Here is a 16,146-nt window from a genome sequence, read left to right as displayed (position 1 = left end):
GAAGCTGTCACCAACGAATGAGCTCTCAGCAGCACTTTGCTGTCCTTACCACCCCCAGGATGCCTGTGTCTGGGGACACGGGGGACAGGCTGGGTCCCAGCTCAGACACGGAGCTGGGACATGGGGAACAGGCTGCGTCCTAGCTTGGACACAGAGCTGGCCTCCGGCTGAAATCTTTCACCCTGTTAGAGACTGAACAGGGGCCTTAGTCAAGTCAAGCTTCATCGGTTCTAGATGGATTTCATGGGATTGAAACTGCAGCTAAACCCACAATTATTTCACACCACAGAACTAAATGCTCAAGAAATGTTGATGGATCTTTCCTGTACCCTTTCTGTAGTAATGAAGAATCAGATTAAGTGGCCAAACAAAACGATACCGAGTCTACCAGCAATAGACCAAGTCAGTTAACAGAAGAGCAGTTTAAGTAAGCGACAAATGTTTTTATGCATAGGATTCAGATGCATGTGAAGAAAAATTAACATGTCATTACAATAAATCTGGCAATTTGTTCTATTCTAGATGCAGATCGAGTTTATACAACAAGGAAGTATGAACTTCAGATTCATCCCTGTGCTTTTTCCAAATGCCAAAAAGGTAACATACATACATGCATATATACTTGTCACACGATTAAGCACATATTATTTTGATCACTGTGCACCAGATGAAATCTTAAAACCCAAGCCCTCAATTTCTTGGTTCTTAATATCCCACTAGTAATATTCCAAAGCTACATTTTACATTAAAAGTTTATAGTTTTATGTACATACAAATAAAAAACATTTCATCCACAATATAAATCAGCGCATAAATGTATTTCTGATGATGAATGTACAACTAAAACTCAAATTGTCTTGAGCATTGAAAGAATTTAAATGGAGAGAGACAATCTATCCAGCAAGCATGCTTTTTATATTAACCCTTTTATAATTTTCTCCAGATGTAATGCCGATGAGTGAGATGGGAGAGATTTATGACTGATGTGAAGTGAGGATCTGGAAGAGGGTGGGTTGAGAATACAAAAATAAAGAGGATAATAAATATTAAAGTACTAGGCCATTGCTTGAACTTTGATGGGCCCATCAAAGGCAAACTATAAGGTTTTTTAGGACTTGCAATTTCATCTGCCCTCCTTATTGGTTTTAAAGTTTCATTTGAGAATAAGAAATAAGTAATGCAACAGATTCCCATCTCTTCTTCCTCACTGAGAGAATCTCTTGGATTTTTACAAGGCCAGAAAAGTTAAACAGCTTCAGTTATACTTGAGAAATTGCATTCTTCCCCAAACATAGAATGGATGTGTTGTATTCGTGTTCACTTTTCATCGCTAAATGCCGTGTGTACCGTTGGGTAGCTGTCATGTTACCCCCTAGGTACAGCTGCATTTTGGAAAAGTATGGAAAGATTCTTTCTATTTCTTTAGGTGCCCAAATTTTGGAATGCGGGTCAAAATTTAAACAATGTTATCAATGACTGTAGGGCTGTGAAGTTCCACTGCACTTGTGGATTTTAGTGTAACAAAGTTCTTTATTTAGGCACTGATTTAATATAAGCTCAGAAAATTGAAATTATGTCCCTGGCTTTGTAAAATATGTGAGGTCCTCTGGAATGAACAGTAACTCTGGTATTCCATGTCATTCAGCTCCCTTCCTGAATGATCACAGTCTGGTATTTGCCTCAAGTGTGAAAAGCTGGGAGGTGGCCCTGGTGGGAATTGGGCAGACCAAAGGCAGGGAACTGGTCCGCTTTTTCAGTCAGTCTTTGCAGCTTGGTCTGGGGGGAAAGGGCAGGACTGCTCCTGACCTTGGGGGCTCCTTGAGTGCCTGCCACATGAACCGACCATACAGCCTGGCCACTCGGCACCTTAAGGGTTGCAGAGAGAAGTGGCCCAGCAGGCACTACAGCTGCCTTTGGGCTTTGAGGCAGACACAAGAACAATACACTTACATTAATTTTGGCTGAACTTTATGTATCAGAAGACTATTTAGCATATAGCGGCGGTTCTCTCAGACAGTGATCTATAAGGAATTTCCAGGGTTGGTTTATTCAGCTGCTGCTATCAAAGCATCAGGCTCCAGGCAGCCTTCCTGCCCATCCTCTGTAGTCCACATCACCCTTCAGTTTTTCAAGAGGTGCCTTTCTCATCTAAATTATGCAGATCAGCATTTTCTATTGCCATTGCTTTGCTCTCTTTCTCCACACATTTCTTTGGTACATCATCTACCTTCATCTAACTAGTTAAATGATAATATAATTGAGGACATCATGGGTGGGAGGAGAGCATCAGAGCCTGAACAAATTGCAGTAATGAAGTCTGTGGGCAGATAAAGCAAGGTACCTGAAAAATGCCACATCTGTGTACAATTGGATGATACTGGTGGGCAAATTACTTTCGTTTTGTCTTTTTTGTACTGTCCTTTACATGTTCAAGTACTACTGTAGCTGACAGTGGAAAAGAGCAGGAAAGCAAGGTTTGGAAGGTTTCATCTGGGGACGGGGCTATTATATGAGTTAATATCTCATACGAAGCACATCATAAAGCACTGCTGGTATGTGAAAGTTAGTCAGCCTCCAACAGGAAGGGATCTATGTGATCCAAAGAGCATTCATTAGGAAATTGAATAATGAGGGGGAAAAGCACAACACACAGTTAAGGTGGAACTGGTATTTCCAGCTTCCCATTGTACACTGCTAAAGGAAACCTGGGTCTTGCTGGTTCAAGGCTTGCATTGAGCCAAACCACAGAAATGTGTCCTCCTGATCTGGTCACCCCATGACCAAAGCATTAAGCCTGATTGCCCCACACTGGAGGCTCTCTCTGGCAGAGCAGCAGCAGCCGGAGGGGTGAGGTGAGCAGGGTCGGTGCTGGAGAAGCCAGGAGAGCTCAAACCATGCTCCGCCGACATGGCCCTGAACACACAGCCCTGCCCTCTGCCCTCTTCCTACCAGTTTGATCCTCAGACTTACCAAATACTCTCTGTGGTGTAGAGAGAATTTCCTCTCGGCTTACATATACACAGCTGAAAAAAAAAAATTAAAAGGGCGGTAACCATTTTCCCATTACTCCCACCCACAATGACAGCTGGTGTCACATAGCAAAGAAAAGCCCCCTTCTCACTTTCTCTGCTCTCCTTCTGGATCAAAATAGCAGCTATAGTTACCCCTTTACCCCTACACACCTCCCTCAGGTTGAAATTCTTGCCAGAGTTGATAAGCATGCAGGTAGTTTTTGCACCGAGTTCATTATGGAGGATATTAAATGAAATTGGCCACAGGAGCAGTTCTGGAAGAAAGGAGCAGAGCCTGTCCCTGGATGTATAGTGCCTCTCTCATTATATCCCCACTTGCTGGTTTCTTACCTACTATACATTTCTCACACTAATTCCATCTTTTCAAGCTTAACTAATGATTTCCCATGTGGACCAATATCAAATGCTTTACTGAAGTCCAGACCGACTATGCCTACTGTATTTCCTTCCTCCAAAAAATGTAGTTTCTTATCAAAGACAGAGAGACGGCTCATTTGGTAAACCCTTGCTGTATTTCATTGCATTTCCTTCTATAGCTCTTAACAAGATTTAGTAAAGAAACAAATTTTACATAATAAGAGTGTGCACGTAAACATAATTATCTTTGTGTCTCCCAGTAACGTTTGAATCTCCTGGCCAATTTCAAACAGCTTTGTCAAAGGAGTAAAGTTCACAAAGATTAAAATCCATTCCTGTGCAAAAACAGACTCGCAGGTGGAGGCAAGAAACGTTATTCATGCTCCTACCAAAGGGAACGCTGCAGGATCTTACCCTTGTTGGGCAGTGAGGTGTCCACCTGGAAGAACAACATTTTAAAACCTCCACTTTGCGGAGATGGTTGACCAAAGCCTATACTTTCTCAGTCACTGGAGAAAGAGGAAAGCCAGGCTTGATAGATACCTTTGCCACTCACCAAGCTGCTTGCTCAGAAGTCTAGGTGAGGTCAGACTAATGGGTCTGTAGGTGCCTGTGTGACTTACCTCCTTCTTCTTATACAAAAATCGTACAGATCTAACAAAGTGGTTGCATCAATTAACACAAACCGCTCCCTGAGCAGTGGAAATGATGCAGCCTCGTTCCTATGGCTATACAGGCCAAGGAAAAGGCAGCCAATTTGAGAAGCATGAGGCTTCGGAATGAAAGATTTGGACTGCAGCTAGGCTGTTTGCTGGCAGGCAGGACGTGTGCTGCCCCTGCCAGGGCATCCCCTGGCAAGGAGCCAGAGACGTGGTCCATGCCAGCAGCTTTTTTCTCTGTCCTCTTGGAGCTAGCTCCACTCGCTTGACAGGGGTTGTGCTGCTCCTAACAGGGGCCACCTTGGGAGAATACTGCCCTGCTAAATAAACTCTCCAAAAAGAAATCTCCACCTCCACGGTGGACATGAGCTGGTTTTGGTCAAGGATCAGTCTTTGACCCTCTTAATGAGTGGTATGATAATAGCCCTTCACTCCTACACATCCAGGCTGTCCATACGGAAGCCTCCCAAGGCTGTGGAGACATGGGAACATGAGGTCTGAGCAGGCTCCTCTCCATCAGCCCGCTGTCACTGTCCAGGGGCACGGCGGTCCCAGCTTCATTGTGTTAATGGACATAGCCAACCCCTCTGAAAGGCTGCATCTTTCCCAGGATCCAGGGAGTGGTGGAGGTTTGACCCTGCTAATCTGGAGATGCATTAGCCTCTTCTCAAGCTCAGCATTGGCCTCAACCTCCTGCTGAGGAGGTGGCCAGAGGACACCACACTTGGTGAAGGAAGGTGCAAGGGGAGGGGGAAGAAGGCTACCAGGATAAGAAATGCTCCGCTGGTGTCCTGCTCTTTCCCTATTGATTCTCATCTCAAGGTTGAACATGTTGTGTAGATCCTTCAGCAGCTACTAAAGTGGCAGCCTTTCCCTGGTAGGGGCACTGAAATGCCTCCCTTCTCTTCTCAATGTTTATTTTCACAAGCCTTTAGATGCCTGTCATTGAGATCAGATTGCCTTTGAAACGTGGTGAAATTAGCCAATGTGATGGCAGAAAAGAAAGAGAGACAGGCAAGCTGTGAGATCACACGAAGTTCATTTATTTAGGAACCCAAATACAATTCTGAAGCCAAATTAAAATTTCTTGTTGTTACGGGAAGTGCCTAGAACAGACAAAATGAAATCTTGCTTGGCAGAGTCTGATGGAATCTGCAAGGTGCTGGTACAGATTCAGGAGGATTTATGGGATTTTGCTTTTTTTTCCATTTGTTTTTCAGGAACACGTGCCTACCTGGCTGCAGAACACTCACATTTATAACTGGCCAAAGAATAAGAAGAACATCCTTTTGCGGTTACTGAGGGAGGAGGAATACGTTGCTCCTCCAGTAGGACCTTTACCAACACTCCAGGTTGTGCCATTATGAACGTTATTACTTACAGTGCACGACAAGCAGTTGTTAAAGGGTTGTTCTTGGCAGAGAGCCAAGGCTCTTCCAGATGGCTCTTTTTGATGACAGAAGACACGCTTTCTGCAAAAGGAATTGGTTGTCTTGGGTAACTCAGGCTCGACTTGTTCTCTACCATGTTAAACATCTACTTCTGAAGCTGATGGGACAGAACTCTTTTCTCTAGATTTTTAAATAAGCTGCAAATGGAAAGAATGCCCAGTTTTATTTTAACATCTGTTTTTAACATATTCCTTTATTAGTCGATATAGCAAACAAATACCAGAAATAATGTTGCAATAAGTGTAAAATAAAAATTACATCCTCCTTTTTGCTCAGGGTTTCTTTAAAGATATTCCTGCCTTGTATAGCATTATCGAACAGTTAATTTGTATAAACACTATTAAATATATTTGCCTTTTGTAAGGCAACCTTATATATTGCGTCAGCTTTTATTATTGCTGGGAACAACGGAGGAATGGTAACTGTTGGGTAACGCAAGTTTTCCTTAGCCTGTCTTGCATAAAGACACTGTCTTCAATTAGAGGACTCTCAGATCTGAAATCTCTGGAGTTCCATTTCCTTACAGCTTGGCCCCTAACACCTTCAGCATGTTGCAGCAATAGTTCACAAAAGGAGAGCTAAACGCATGCCTATGTGTGTGCTGTCAGTACCGTGAAATGCTACAGTACTTTTTATAGCAGGCCTTTAGCTTCATTACTGCTCTTTGGCCCTTATTTAAAACAGAGCATGTCAAAGGACAGTTGGCATTTGGAAAGCCAGCGATTGTTAAGAGAAATAACATTGACTCCTACAACTTGTATGCAGTATGAAACAATAAAATAATCAAAGATGTTGGAGAGCCATGGGGTGTTAGCAACCAGGAAGGTTCAACAACATCACATCTGCTAAAATTTGAACTTTTTTTTACAGAGCACACGACTTTGGTGAGGGTTCTTTTTTTAAAACTGCCTTAACCTTACTGAGGTAACAGTGGACCGCATTCTCTTAAAATTCCGCAGCCCTTATTCTTTAGAGTAGTTGTACAAGAATGTCCTGCTCTGACACAGAGCACTTCATGCCTGCTCAATGCAGGCTCTTTCCAAGATCCTCCTCAGCTTTATTATTTGTTATAGAATGACTCAAACACAGCTTTATAAAAAAGTACATGTGTTTGGCAGTCCAAAAGTAAATTAGCCCAGAAGTTGATACTCCTGTTACATTACCCAAATTATTTAATTAGCTTTCCATGAAGGTGATGCCAGTGTGGTGTGTTGATACAGGATGTGCTTTGTGGTGCTGATGAGAAACAACTGAAGAACCACATTGCAGATATACTCACATTTTCCTTTAGCAGGCTTTTGCATAAAGAGTTGCAGCCATTTAAGAGAACTGGGAGAAGGGTGTAGCCAGTGTTGCCAACTCTTATAATTTTGATTGAGGTATTTATTTGCTGTGCTTCTTACAACTCCGATTCTAAAGGGAAGCACAGCAACTGAAATAGGCTAATACCTACCGTGCCAGCAGCTTCTTGACAAGGCACAATAAAATTGTGTTAGGTAGTGGTACTTCTAGTTACCTACTTGCGTGTGGGGAGGGGAGATCCATTTTCCATGTGATAAAATGAAAAACTAAGCTTCCAATTAAGAAAATAACTTTCTAGTATATGGTGACAAGCCTCAAATCATGACAGAAATCCTTCTTAAAAGGTCAACAAAGTGAAGACAAAAGGAGTGGGATGTGGGTATCTAAACATTGACATTTAGGGTCACTTGGAGTGCCCTACAGTATTGAGCTCAGCCTCCAGGTTGAGCAAGTCTCCTGAAATGCTATGGCGTATCTGCCAACTCGATATGGCCGTCTCCGGTATTTTAAGATATCTGAAGTCTTTTAACACTATGAACTAGTCTGTCTCAAATGGCTTCTGAGCCCCTTAGCCAAGTTCTACCACATTTAATAGGGAGAAGCTCAAGGATACTACGTGCCTACGAGTTTCATGGAAATACTTAACCTGAGCAAAGAGCTAGCCCCAAACCTGCATGCTGCGGAGGGAGAGGCTGCGGGGGTTCAGGCCAGGGGAGGTCTCTTCCCAGAGGTGGGCAGCTGGCCAGCCAGCGCTCACAGGAGTCACAGCTGGCCACCCTGACCGTGGACGGGGCTGGCAGGGTGCTGGGAGGGCTTTCAGGGTGCACAGTCTGGGTAAGGCTGGAGGAGAGAAATCTGTAGGGCATGAGGCTGTGTCGGTTTTGCTGCTTGCAAAGCAGCATATTAGGGAGCGCAGTTAAGCATTCAAAATGATTAGCGAGGCTGGGTAGTAAATTCCTTTCATCATTTTGGCTGTCATCCTAAAATATGTGCTCTAGATTTACCACAGATTTGCTTGGTTTGGGCCAGGGAATTTCATTAAGTAACTCCTGCATCATGTGATACACAAGGTTGCATTAAATGGTCCAGTGATCATTTCTATTCTTCTGTTTCAATGATCCTTTTCTGAAAAACAATGCTAGCAGAGCGAGGAATTAAAACTAAGCATTAGTGTTTAGGAATTACAAAGACCCCAATCTATTTAACTGCTGGGGCATTATTTTTTTTTAATTGAATAACAATTCCCAGGATTCATTGATCTTTACATTAGTTAGAGCATCCTACAAGGACAGAAACCATGATGGGGAGAGTGTGAGTAATGAGCTAGCAGCCTAGTGAATCATTTCCCCTAAAGCTTTGTATTTGTAGAGAGACAGATGGTGGGAGCTGTGAAGAGGGAGAGGGAGGAGAAAAGCCTTTTTTTGCAAACAACAAAAGTAGGGATAGAGGACAGTGAAAAAAAGAAATAATCAGCAGGTAAGGGAGAAGAAGAGGCTGAGAATACACCAGCTGTTTCAAAACTAATGCGTTAATGTCAAAAAGGATTAGGGTTAAGGGAAAATATAGGAAGGAAATTACAGAAAACAAGAGCTTTGTGGCCAAGAGGGGAAAAATTTACCAAGAGCAGCCCTAAAAACATGTTTGTAGATGAACTCTTGAGTCAGTTATTAACTTTATGTGTAAATAATGGGGAAGTAGCTGAAAGTATGCAAGTCTCCCTCCCGCAGGCTGGCAGGTACCCACAGAGGCAAAAGGCATTGCTTGAACGGCGACGGTACCGCTGGGGGTTTCTCTCACAGCGCCTGTATATTTGCAAGGGGTGTGTGGGAGAGGAAGTACACTGTCCCTAATGTGGAAAATAAAAAGCAAAGCAAGAGAGTTACATACTTAATGCTGGGATGAGCGCAGCATTAAGATAGAGACAGAGATCATTGAGACAGAGCCTGCTTTGCGGGCTTGCCAAAGCTGAGATGACATTAATCCATGTAAAGATTTTTTTATGCAAGTCACCTCTGTGACAAAAATATGATTGTAAAGTTTTTATCCCAAAGTTAAGCTAGATCGGCCTCTCCAGTGAGGGAAGTGTACGGCAGTTCTCGTACAAAGTTAATCCAATAAAGCCTTGCATGCAAGACATGAAATGCTGCCCTAAGAGCTCATTTTCTCCTGGTAGGCTCTTAACTGCTATCATTTGGTGCCATTTAAGAACATAAAGCAGCAGACCTCCCTGCAGCCTCTCTGGGACCAGCAGCAAGGCAGATAGATAACAAAGCTGGCTCATTAGAGCAGCTCCACCAAAGGGCACCTTGCTAGGAGCATGCCCTTCCTTTGACTCCAGCCAGCGACCAGGCTGCAGCTACTGGAGATCTGGGCACCTTCATAACAGCATCAGTCCGGGCAGCAAACTTTGGCGACATGGTCAGCTCCACAATGAGATGTACGGATGGAGGAAAAGGAGCAACTGCCACCATTATCATGCTTCTAGGTTGTCCGATTGGAGATGCTGGTAAAGCTGAGGGAGATGATACCTGGTCTTAAAAGGTAACGGAGGGGGAGAAGGGGGAGCTACGTGGCCTCACAGTGCAAAAGGTCTACTGTGGTAACAAAGGAAAACACGCCTCGGAGAGTTTCCTCACCCTCAGCGTGCAGAACAGGTGCACATTATCTTCCAAAGCAAACACCTCTCTTGTTATGCTTTGGCTTTAATTTAACAGGTTCCCCCATGCCCACACCTGCGGGAGTCTGCCACTGTTTAACGCGTGTTTGGGAAACAGATCCTGCCTGGAAGGTCACGGCTTTCAGCGGTCTCTCCCTCCACCACCCTTTATCACGAAGTTGCTGCAGGAAAGCACTCCCTTAATACTGGGTTTGCAGTACCGATGGGCTAGTGCTGCTCCTCCCCGCTCCCCGACACAGGTCTTCTGAAGTTCAAGGCTGGCACGCAGCACATCAGTGTCATCAGAAATCTCCACTGTGTCATTTCTGCTCAAGCTGTGCCAATAGCTGCTCACACGGGTCCCTGCAGCCAGCAGGAACCATGCTGGCACACGAACACCTCACAAAAGCCACTTGCGAAGCCCTCTCTGAGATGCTAGGGCTTCAGACGCGCACCTCTCCCACCTTGTCTAATGCTGTCATAATTAGTAAAGGAAGAACAGTATCTGTGTTTGTGCGATATTTGTATTAAAACAGTTACTGTGAACAGTGAGAGGTGTTCTCTGGTCCGCAGGAGATGCGTGTCTGGAGCAAGCAGAGGCATCCATCGTGCGCCTGCTCTGAGCCACGGCCGCAGACGGGTGCTGGATGCTGCTGCCCGTGCAGGCAAAGCCAAACCAGGCTCCGAGACGCCAGCCCGCAGGACGAGGCAGCAGAATAGCAGCCTCTCCAGTGCCAGCTCCAAATTAAGCCAGGAGTAAGCTGGAAGAGCTCAGCCCCACTCCAGCTTTTGCAGGCTCGGAGCCCTGCCTCAGCCTGATCACGGAGCCATGCACAGACCACCAGCTGTGTGTCCCTCTCTGTGGCCAACATCACTTGTAAACAAACAAAAAATCATCTAAAACTAAGTTTCCCAGCCTGACCAGATCTGCCAGCTAGGCTACATTTCAAGGGATTGCTGGTGTAGATGGGACCAGACAAATACAAACGCACGTATCCTCTGTCGCAGCTCCGGGCACTGCACACCGTTGTGCCGATCTGTGCAAACTGGAAGAAATGCCACCAAAAGCAAAGGCAGGATTTTTTTTAACTATTTGTTCTTCATTGAAAGGTATCAGGAACTGCTCCCGTTTCCAGAGGGGGAGAGGGCAAGCATCTGCATGCCCACCTAACCCTCAGGTCAGGGGAGCTTCACAGCAACTTCTGCAGCCGCCAAGCCCATGGGGCTAATGGATGGATCCAGGGAATCTCAGGAGAAACACAGATGGACCCAGTGGGTGTAAATCCCTGCAGGACTGGCTGTTGTGGAAAGGGGAAAGGGGTGGCCTAAATCCTGCCAGGGAGTAGGCAACTTCCCAGCACCTAGTTTGCAGGTTGGGCAGATGAAGTCCTCTGTTGTATCGTACCAGTCTTCAAAGGTGGGGGGAAATGCATGCTGTGGGAAAGCCCCAGAGAACCACAGAAGTGTGGGCTTTCTGGGGCTGAAGAAAAAGGTACTGTAATGGCAGACACTGAACAAGAAACAGTGATTAAAATAGTTAATAATTAAAATTGATTTTAAAAAATCATGACCAGCACCACCTGCAGTGAGCTCATTCTGGCTGAATTTCATTCTTTGGATTTTCCACTTTTTTTCTAAAGAAGTGTATTCTGGAAATACTGTCTCAGAGGCTCTATTCAAAGCCACCTTCCTTTACTTGGGATGACAGCCCTTACAACATGCCTGTTCTGTTTTTCATCAGCTACCTCCAGTGAAAATCTGCTAAATGTGATGCTTTGTGACTGGCATGTTCGGCACTGCAATGCTCTCATGTGCCAGCCTCAGGATTTCCAGCAAGCAGCAGGTGCTGCAGTCCACTGTTAAAAAGCCTGCAGTCTTCAAAAGAAGCAATTTAGCGAGAAAGATTTCTAAATAGATAACACTCCTGGGGATTGAGTTGAACGGTCCAGGAGCAGCAAGTGCATCAAAGAGTCTTTCATCCCTAGGCTGGGAGAGAGAATTGAGCCTGGCTTGGCACTGACCAAACCCAGTCAAGTTAGTATCTGGTTGCACCACTTCAGTTCTCAGTGGGCATTGTGTACATCTCACTCACACGTGTGAATGCACACAGCCAGATGCACACAACACCCATCATAGTCTTCCTCCCAGATCTTCCCTCCAAGCAGGTCGTGCAGAGACACCGAGATCCAGCCTCAGCATCGATACGGGCACTAGTGGTTCCCAAATGCCAAATTAACAGCACACAGCAGACAAGTGACCATTTCTCTTTACAGCAGACTAAAGATATCCCTACCAACAATGATCCCAGGTGCTTGGTACTGGCTTTCCCCATGTACAGGGCAGTGGGTCAGGCACTGAAAAATCATTTGGAAAACAGAAGTTTTATTCGCCACTTTACTACTGCATTGCTGCAGACAGCAGAAAGTTATCAACTCACTCTGCTCCAGTCTCCTTACCTAAGAAGCTGAGACGATAGCAAACTGGCCACTCAGGTAAAGTTACTGGAGACTTATTGATTAAAGTACTATGTGCATACAAACAGTATTTATTTTTATGGGACCATTCTCCTCCCAGCCTTACTAGAGAGGCACTTTTTTCTTGAAGCACCGGCTGTGTAGAAGCTGAAACAGCAGAAAGCCAGCATTAAGACTGTCCCAAAAGAGAGATGAAGTGGGGGCTCTTTAAATAGGCACAATAGAAACTGAGAAGACAGACAGGAAGTACGATAAAGAAGTGAGAAAGAGGAAGGGAACTATACGGTAATAAAATTCAATGAAGTAGCAAAACTAACCATAGATTCATCTTTTTTGGCTTCATGCTTTATTTTAAAAGAGGTAAAATAACTTAGCATTTACTATTTTTAAAATGAAGAGGGAAAAGACAGCAAAACAGTATTTTCCTCCAGGCTTTTGTGTCCTGTTTCAACTTATTAGTTGGAAACCAACCTATTAAAGCAGCACAGTCCCTCCTGAGGACACGGCCATACCGACACTGATTTGGTATATCGGTATATCAGCAGTCAAGAGACATCTTGCTGCATCAAGACAAGACAGCCAGGTACAAAGTACATGGAAAACAAAGAGGTTTCCTCTAACACAACGAATGAAAACTGCACATCTCAAACCCTCACATCTGTTGATTGATGCAGTCCAGACTCCTTGCTCATTCCAGGCTGAAGTTAATTACTCCCAGGAGAAATCAACAGGTTGAATTTTAAAGCTCTGGGCTGGATGGACTTCAGCATCCAGTGAAACAGGTCACAAAATTCACGCCATTGTCAGGGCACCGCTTTGCTGGAATGGTAAAACCTGTCCCTGGACAACGGCGTGAATTTTGTGACCTGTTTCACTGGAGCTATGCTAGGAAAAAAAGCATCATCCCCATCAAACCAGCTTGGGGTTTTTTGTTTCTGTTGCCCATAGTTCTCAGGCCTGCACACTTCCCTGTTTTTGATGTCTTACGGAGTAGCTTGTCTTGAACTGCCCGATGCTCCTTGCCCCAGTGGCAGTTTCCAGTACAAAAAAGGGTTAACCCGGAGACCCACATCAGGCTCAGCCTGTGCGTCCCTACACAAAATCAACATTCGGTCTGGTGTGACCCTGTACTGCCTTCACACAAGCTTGGGAGGTCAAAGAAGAGGTGTAGCCAAGCAGCGCTATCATATGGAGACAGAGTGGTGCTTGGGAAAATTATTCAGGGCATTTCTACATTAGGGTTGGTTCAAGCCTACATCTGTGGTGGTACCCAAACTGGTCTTTAGTAGATAGCAAGAAGGCAAGCCTTTACGAGATACTGTCTGTGAAACAGCATTAGTGAGAAAATCCAGTGAGTGCCAGAAAATCTGGTGTCACACCGCTTGTGACAGAGCTCAGAAAAATGAATGCCTTCAAGGAGGCAGAGCAGCCCTTGACCTACCTGCTCCCTACAACCAGAACAGTTCTAGGCACATCACAGGGAAATGCATTTTATCCTACCAGATGTACAGTGTACAAACACAGGTTGCAAACAGCATGTCTGCGAGCTCCTAGCTTGTCAGACAAGTCTCAGTGTCTCAAACCCTAGCGCACGCTGGGATTTAGCAGGCTTTCAAGGCATTTTGCATCAGCCCAGATATTGGGTCTGCTACTATTATGCAGTGTATGTGCCATCACCCAGCTAAAAGCATGGTTTCAGTTCTGATTTCTCTTTTTTCTCACATGCTTCCATTAGCTAACCTCTAATCAAAAGAAGCTAATAATTTCTCATGTGTCATCTGTATTTTACAATATTAGAGCCAGCCACATAGATAGCTGCTCTGTGCCTAACGCTGAAAACCAGAAGGCTGTTCTTACGAAGAGCTTACAGTCTGAGTCTATCTGGGATTTGAGTGGCTAACTAAAATCCTTTGCAAATTATCTGTCGCTTCTTTGTAAGCCCTGCTTCCTTTCTTTACGTCTGAATTTGGACTGGGGATAATGAACTTCCTGTATCATAGACCAGGATACAAGGAAACTCATTGTACACTCACCAAGGAAGAGTATATCAGTAAGTAGCTTATAAGGCAGCTCTGAAGGGTCTTGTTAGAATGACTTATTCTCCGACTTTCAGTGGTTTGATTAAGTGGATCATGTGATAAACACTTATAATGAACTTCTTCAGATGCTGCCAGGGGAAACCCAGCAGATAAAATGCTGAATCCCACGGCATTGCTCTCTGCATAACAAACTGATTACAAAGATGGAAAAATCATGCAATTCACTGGCTGCTTCTCCTACTCAGGACAGCACAACAGTGTTATACAATTTTCTCTCTGCTGCCCCAAATTAAAATATCCTTGCTACTAAAGCCAGTTCAAACTAGTGCAATTTTCCTCCTACAACTCACCAGGCCGATTACAGCTAAATGTAACCACCTGTGAGCAAGCTTAGTCAGGCTTCTGAGCGATTTCTTTCTTATTAAAGAAAACAAAATAATACAAACAAACAAAAAAGCCCCAACCAAACAAAAACTGAGCATAAACTCACAAGTAACATATGCTAGTTTCATTTGTTTAAAAAAACCAAATCTAAGTCAACCTGAAGCACCATAGGGTAAACCTCATTTCATTGACAAGTGAGAGCGGTCAAACAGCAGGCCATGTTCAAGAGCATCCCTTGCAGTTTTGGCCAATACCTGTAGGACCAATGACCAGGGTAAGATACCAGCACCTGCTACGCTCTCTCCTCAGCCCAGTTAGCAGCTCGTTGTTTCTGCTTCTCAGCAGCACAGCCTCTCGTCTTTAATGCACTCTGCCAAGCTGTCTCCATAGAACAAGCTACAGTGCCTCTGCAAAAGGCATCCTGGCTCAGGGACGAAGCATGGGAGGTACTTGTTCCTGCCCTGTCAGCACAAATCACGGCGCTGCTTCTCCAAGGCCAGTGCTGTATCACTGACTCGGGTGTCAGCTGTAGCAAGTGTGATGGATGGGGTGCCTTTAAGAAAGTCTTCTTCAGGTCCTGGGACTGAGATGAGGGAAAGACCCCAATAGCCTCTGCTCCCTGAGTAGCAATACCCGCGTACTCCTGCTACCACGGGCGATAGCTGTTTGCACCAGGACACGCATGTTGGGCTGGTCCGATACCTGATTAAAGGATCTGTAAAGGCTCTGCTATGCAGAAAAGGGCTAAGAGCTCTGCTGGCACTTTCAGGTGTCAGGGTAGAGGGGCAACCATTTCAGCTGGGTATGGTACTGCTGTCAGTAAGCACGTGGAGAGATACACAAGTGCTGGGCTCTAAGTGAGGTAACTGGTTTGACTTGGGACCCTTAATTCAGCAAAGGTGGGGGGGGGCACAGGGGGTGTGGATGATGCCCCTTCTTTTAGCTCCTTACTGACACCGGGTTTCCCCCAGTCCAGATCCCAGACCTTACAAAGTGGTAGCTGCGATGGCAGAAGCTGCAAAGCCAGCCCCCAGTAATGCCTGTCCTCAGGCTCCCTCACTCCCTGTCATCCCACTGAGTAATCAGCTCTTCAGGGTCACTGGGTGAATCACCTTAAAGGGAATTGCGTTGGGAGTGCTGGTGTCAGGAGAAACAAGGAGGTAAAGGGTGGTAAACGTCATGTCACCTCAGCAGTTCTGTCCTGCACATCACCAGTAGGTCTGACATCCGTCAATGACGCGCAGTGGAACCAAACTGGCAGTGCTAATTCCTCCACCACACATACAGCCCTTGCATTTCCCTCCTGCTCGGCAGCCAGTACGCACAAGGCAAGAGTGCCCAGCCTGGCACAGAAGTGCAATTGCTTGTGCATCATCACTAGAAAGCCTGTATGGCCAAAAGCCTGCTTTTGCACAGCACTTCGGAGAATGATCTTGGTTTTATGGCTGGCATCTCACTGTGGTCCCCACTCTGTCTGCTCCTCATGCACATGAGCAGCCCCACATAGCCTGTCCATTGTACTGAGCAGTGTGTTATACCACCCCACTGACTACCAGCGTATTAAACCACTAGACACGCACAGATACGCAGACAACCTTGCAAATGAGATCCTGCGCTTGCAGTTTGCATGGACACTAGAGCTGGCCCAGAGCCAAGTCTAGGAGCATCCTTGAAGTACAATACCAACATATTAACACGCTTCATGGGATGACAGACTCATCGCACCTAGTGCAGCTGTTATAAAGAGTCCTAGGGATGAAATAATTGCCAGATGAAGAACACATATATGACT

At 45.2% G+C, this 16,146-nt stretch overlaps 1 protein-coding gene and 1 long non-coding RNA gene across 6 annotated transcripts in view; one reads left to right on the top strand and one right to left on the bottom strand.

Annotated features, from left to right (window-relative positions):
- Positions 1–5,766, top strand: part of TRAF3IP2 (TRAF3 interacting protein 2) — a 27,789-nt gene extending 22,023 nt beyond the window's left edge. For all 5 annotated transcript variants that reach the window (XM_052781278.1, XM_052781277.1, XM_052781276.1 and 2 more), the window contains 2 exons: positions 523–597; positions 5,269–5,766. In XM_052781278.1, coding sequence (XP_052637238.1) covers positions 523–597; positions 5,269–5,415 — 222 coding nt within the window. In that variant the 3' untranslated portion in view covers positions 5,416–5,766. The remainder of the gene's footprint in view (positions 1–522; positions 598–5,268) is intronic.
- On the bottom strand, positions 5,069–16,146 carry LOC128139208 (uncharacterized). The gene is made up of 2 exons (XR_008234276.1): positions 7,584–16,146; positions 5,069–7,553 (listed from the first exon to the last, which is right to left on the bottom strand). It is a non-coding gene; the product is annotated as an uncharacterized LOC128139208 (long non-coding RNA).

This window comes from Harpia harpyja, chromosome 3 (genome assembly GCF_026419915.1).
Source record: "Harpia harpyja isolate bHarHar1 chromosome 3, bHarHar1 primary haplotype, whole genome shotgun sequence".
NCBI lineage: Eukaryota > Metazoa > Chordata > Aves > Accipitriformes > Accipitridae > Harpia > Harpia harpyja.
This window is presented reverse-complemented; position numbering and strand designations above follow the sequence as displayed.